General features: G+C 45.1%; 1 protein-coding gene across 1 annotated transcript; it reads right to left on the bottom strand.

The window, feature by feature from the left end:
* Positions 1-324: 324 nt before the first annotated feature.
* LOC132326882 (uncharacterized) lies at positions 325-3,576 on the bottom strand. Its single transcript, XM_059845609.1, has 2 exons — positions 1,406-3,576; positions 325-757 (listed from the first exon to the last, which is right to left on the bottom strand). Exons 1-2 carry the CDS (start codon positions 3,574-3,576, stop codon positions 325-327), a joined length of 2,604 nt encoding a protein of 867 aa, XP_059701592.1.
* Positions 3,577-5,277: the final 1,701 nt, after the last annotated feature.

Below are 5,277 nucleotides of genomic sequence, written 5' to 3' on the forward strand. Positions count from 1 at the left end.
TTTTCTTATAGTCAAAGCTATACTTAATTTGCACTATACACATATAGATTTCCATATCTTCCTTGGTTACTTGCTTCAATTGTAATGTGGTGTTTCCTTTCTGTGCATCCCTATCCCAAACGGTAGTAAAACTTGCCTTGGGGTACCCAGCTCCTTGTTTCCAGAATATTCGTAAACCTCGGGCTTCAGCTTTCTGGTCATTGGTAACAGCACAGGTCAGATTCACATCCATCCCTTCCATGATTCCGACAACAGGTTCTGAAACAGTGACAACCACAACACCTTGAGTAGGTATCAATTTCATCATTACCAGTAACAGAATAATTAAGAATGCGGCTTTGCGCGAAATATCATTCGCGTCGGGGAGACCATCTGAGCCTCCCATTGTGTTGGAGTTTTCTTGACTCGAGTGTAGTGGATCCAGGTGTCGATTCCCGCCACCTTTACTGCTGTGTATGTCGTCAGGATCACCTGGTAAGGACCGTCCCATGTTTCTTTCAGTGGATCCATAAACCAGTTTTTCACATACACTCGGTCACCAGGCTGGATGTCATGGACGGGATTCTCCAGTGGTAGAGGTCGGTTCCACTGCAGGGCTCCCCGTAGGCTGTTGAGAGTTCTGTTTAGTGACATTACATAGTTAAATATCACTTGATCCCCTTGTACATGCAAATCTCCCTTCAGTACAGTAGCATGATAAGGTTTCCCATATAGAATCTCATAAGGACTTACTCCCAACCTCTCTCTGGGCTTTATCCTGATTCGCAATAAAGCTAACGGTAATGCTTGCGGCCATTGCATTTTAGCTTCCTAACAAATTTTCTTAATTTGCCCTTTCAATGTTCGATTCATTCTTTCAACCTGACCACTTGATTGAGGTCGCCAAGGTGTGTGCAAGTCCCATGATATGTCCAGCATCCTGGCTACTGTTTGAATGACTCCAGCTATAAAATGTGGACCTCTATCCGATGATAACCCTAGAGGTACTCCGAACCTGGGAATAATTTCTTTGAGCAATGTCCTGACCACTTCTTTAGCCTGATTTGTCCTACAGGGGTAGGCTTCTGGCCATCCTGAAAAAGTACAGACATACACTAATAAGTACTTGAAATTCTGTGCTTTTGGTAACTCGGAAAAATCTACCTGCCAATAATCTCCTGGTTCCGGTCCTACCTGTAGTTTCCCCAGTTGAATTTGTTTCCTGACAATTGGATTGTTTTTCAAACAGACTGGGCACATTGCATTCACCCGTTTTGCAAGTGTTAACATCTGGTTCGAAACTATCTCTCTCCGTAAGAATTTTACGAGCATCTCTGCACCCCAATGGCATTTATTCTGTTCTGTTTCAAGGATGACTTTCATTATTTTTGCTGGTACCACTACCTGTCCCGTTGTTGTCACATACCATCCAGTCGTGTTCTTTTGTGCATTCAATAACGTTGCCAGCTTCTCATCGTCTGTTGTGTATTTAGGTGCCTGGTTTAGGAAGGGATTCACTGGGCTTACCTTGACAGGTATTAATGCCATCTGAGTCCATACCTCTCGTGCCACCTTTCGAGCTGTCACATCTGCCAAATCATTTCCACGATAAATTTTTCCTTCCTCCTTCAGATGTCCTCTTACGTGCATCACCGCAACTTTTGTCGGCCTGTGTACTGCTTCCAGCAAGGCTAAGATTTCTTCTTTGTATTTGATAGAAGTTCCCTGTGAACTGAGTAGTCCCCTCTCCTTCCACAATGCCCCATGTACATGGATTACCCCGAAGGCATATTTAGAATCGGTCCAAATGTTAACCTTCGTTCCAGTACTCAGAATAAGGGCTCGTATAAGCCCAATTATCTCTGCCTTCTGAGCTGAGGTGCCAGGAGGTAAGGCTTTTGCCTCTACCACCGTATGAACAGTCACCACGGCATACCCTGCATACCTGGTACCACTTTCCACATAGCTTGATCCGTCCGTAAACAGTTCCCAATCTGGATCTTCCATTGGTGTGTCCTTAAGATCCATCCGACTCGCGTATACCTGCTCGATTACCTCCACACAATCATGTGCCAATTCCCCTTCCTCCTGTTCACTGCGGAGAAATTCTGCTGGATTGATATGATTAGTTATTTTCAATTCTACATCATCCTGCTCTCTCAATATGGCTTGGTACTGCAGCATTCGGCTAGATGATAACCAGTGACCCCCCTTTTGTTCCAAAACAGCCAGTACCATATGGGGCACAAATACCTCCATTTTCTTGCCCATTGTCAATTTTCTGGCTTCTTGAATGAGGATCACCGTGGCCGCAACCACCCGCAAGCACGACGGCCAACCAGCACTAACTGTGTCCAGCTGCTTCAAGAAGTATCCCACCGGGCGTTTCCATGACCCGATCCGTTGGGTTAACACTCCCAGAGCCAATTTTTGTCTTTCATTCACGTACAACTGAAAGTCCTTGCTTAGATCCGGGAGCCCTAAAGCCGGGGCCTCCTTCAGGGCTTGCTTTAAATTCTGAAAGGCATTCTTCCTTAACCTGTCCCAGTTCAGCTGTGGTTCCTTCAGGGCCTCATACAATGGTTTTGCTAGTAACCCGAAATTCGGAATCCACAATCGACACCGTCCTACCATCCCCAGGAAAAATCTTAATTCTTGATGACTCCTCGGGAGCGGGATGGCGCAAATGGCCTCCACTCGGTTGATTCCCAACCGTCTCTGACCCTGAATGATTTCACAACCCAGGTAAATCACACTTTCCTTTACTAGCTGTGCTTTTTCCTTTGATACTCGATATCCAGCCTGGCCCAGCATGTTCAACAATGCTATTGTAAGTTTCAAACACAATTCTTTCTCTTCAGTGGCTGGAAAAATATCATCGACATACTGCAAAATCACGTATGAGGACGGTGAGTCTCTTACCTCCGTCATCTGCCATCCTTCCAATTCTTTTGCCAACTGATTCCCAAATATCGAGGGACTGTTTTTAAATCCTTGGGGAATTCTTGTCCAGGTGAGTTGCTTCTTATGACCGGTGTCTAGGCTTTCCCATTCGAAGGCAAAATATTTCCTACTTTGCAATGCCAAGGGAATGCAGAAGAATGCATCCTTCAAATCAATCACAGTGAACCATTTAAATTTTTCACACACAGATGTTAACAGAGTATATGGATTTGCAACCACCGGGTGAATATCCTTAACAATGTTATTAATTGCCCGTAAATCCTGTACCAATCTATACTTACCGTTAGGCTTCTTTACGGGGAAAATAGGGGTATTGTATTCTGATTCACATTCTTCCAGTATTCCTTGTGTTAGAAATTGGGCTATGAGAGGAGCGACCCCTTCTTTGGCTTCAAGTTTAATAGGATACTGTTTTATAATTACAGGTTTTGACCCTTCTTTTAATTCCACTATTACTGGTTGAGCAGCTTTGGACTTCCCCGGGACTCCTGTCTCCCATACCCATGGTACCACAGCCTGTTCCACCTCCTCAGGGATAGGGGTGGGTTCTACTTCTTTAATCACAAATAATTTGGCTATTTCTTCCTCAGGGACTTCTACTTTAACTCTTCCATCCTCAAACAGAATTTTCATATTCAAAAGAGATAGCAAATTCCTTCCGAATAGTGACTTGGGGCAATTGGGCATATATAAAAATTGATGATCTAACTCTTTTCCTCCAAATCTTAAATTTAATGGCTGTAGGAACGGCCTTTCTTCCAACTGGCCCATTGCTCCTACTACTTGCACCGTAGTGTCACTGATTGGTCCCAATCGTTTATTTAAAACCGAATAAGTGGCTCCAGTATCTATAGTAAATTCCTGCTCTTTCCCTTCGATTTCTAACCTAACCTTCAAATCCTGTTCTAGTCAGCTCTGATTCTGATAGTTTCCTAGGACCATAGCTTGAGCAACATCTCCTGGAGTCATCGGGTAGCTTGCTGGCATACTGCCATTCATTCCCACCCCGTTCATCCCGTTCCTTACTGGACATTCGTTCTTCCAATGGCCTATCTGGCGACAAAAGGCACACTGGTTGGGTCCCAGAATTTGTCCCCGTCCCCCAGAGTTTTGAAATCCTCCCCTACCGCGACCCATTCCTCGGCCCCGCATAGATCCACCTCTACCCCTCCCTCTATTTCCAGTTTGCTGAATTACTGCTAGAATCCCTGCTTGCTGCCTCTTGGCAGTCTCTCTTTTCCTATTGTTATATACTTTCCAGGCTACCTCCAGCATTTTATCCAAGTTGCGGGTATCCTCTCCCTCTAATTTCTGTAACTTCTTTCGGATATCATCTTGAGATTGCCCCATAAAGATTAATGCAAGCTGTAGCTTCCCTGGCTCATCCTCTACTTCCAAATTAGTATATTTTCTGGCAGTTTCCTTCAGTCTCTCTAAGAATGCTGATGGGGACTCGTTTTTGTCCTGTTTCACTGAATACAGTTTAGACCAATTCAATGTCTTGGGCATACCGGTTCTGATCCCTTCCAGCAACAATTCCTGGTATTCTTTAATTGCGCCCATACCCCCGCTTGTATTCGGAGCCCATCCCGGATCTTCACTCGGGACCAAATCATTAACAGTTCCTCCTGCTAACTGTAACCTTATAGCCTCTCTAGCTCTCTCCTTTGCTGCTTTTAAAACCATCTCCTTTTCTGTGGAATCCATCAATGTGTCCAACAACACCTGCAAATCATTCCAGTCCGGGTTCTGCGTTCTAATTATCATTTTTACCACCCGCGCCATCCTTTCTGGATCCTCCCGATACCTTCCTGCAGACTGCTTCCAAATAACCAGATCTCCGGGGGAAAAGGGCACCTTTATCAGTACCCTATCCCCCTGGGGTCCCACTGCTTCCCTCAAGGGAGCTATTAACTTAGGTTCCCCAAGATTTCTTCGCCCTTGCCTTGTCCTATTCGCAAGAGGAGTTCTTTGCACATTTCCAGAAGGGCCGGGAGAGGGAGTATGAGGCTGTATTTTTATAGTTCTGCGTTCCTTCTTACTTTCCCCCGGTTTTTCCTCCTCACTATCATCGCTACTACTATCTTTAGGTAGCGGCGGGTATGAAGAAAGGGAAACCGGAGCAGGGGCTGAGGGAACACTCGGAGCCACGAGCGGGGATAAATCCTCCTCTAGTCGGGAGGTTAAAGCCAAACACTGAGTACATTTAGATTTTTCTTTGCACCCTCCGCATTCCGCATTCTTTAACTCCAAAACCATTATTCCACATTCCTTCTGCCATTCCTTTTTCTCCCTTAGGAGATAGAATAAATCCAAGTACGGCACCTCATCCCA

Source organism: Haemorhous mexicanus, chromosome 4 (genome assembly GCF_027477595.1).
Source record: "Haemorhous mexicanus isolate bHaeMex1 chromosome 4, bHaeMex1.pri, whole genome shotgun sequence".
NCBI classification, from domain to species: Eukaryota; Metazoa; Chordata; class Aves; order Passeriformes; family Fringillidae; genus Haemorhous; species Haemorhous mexicanus.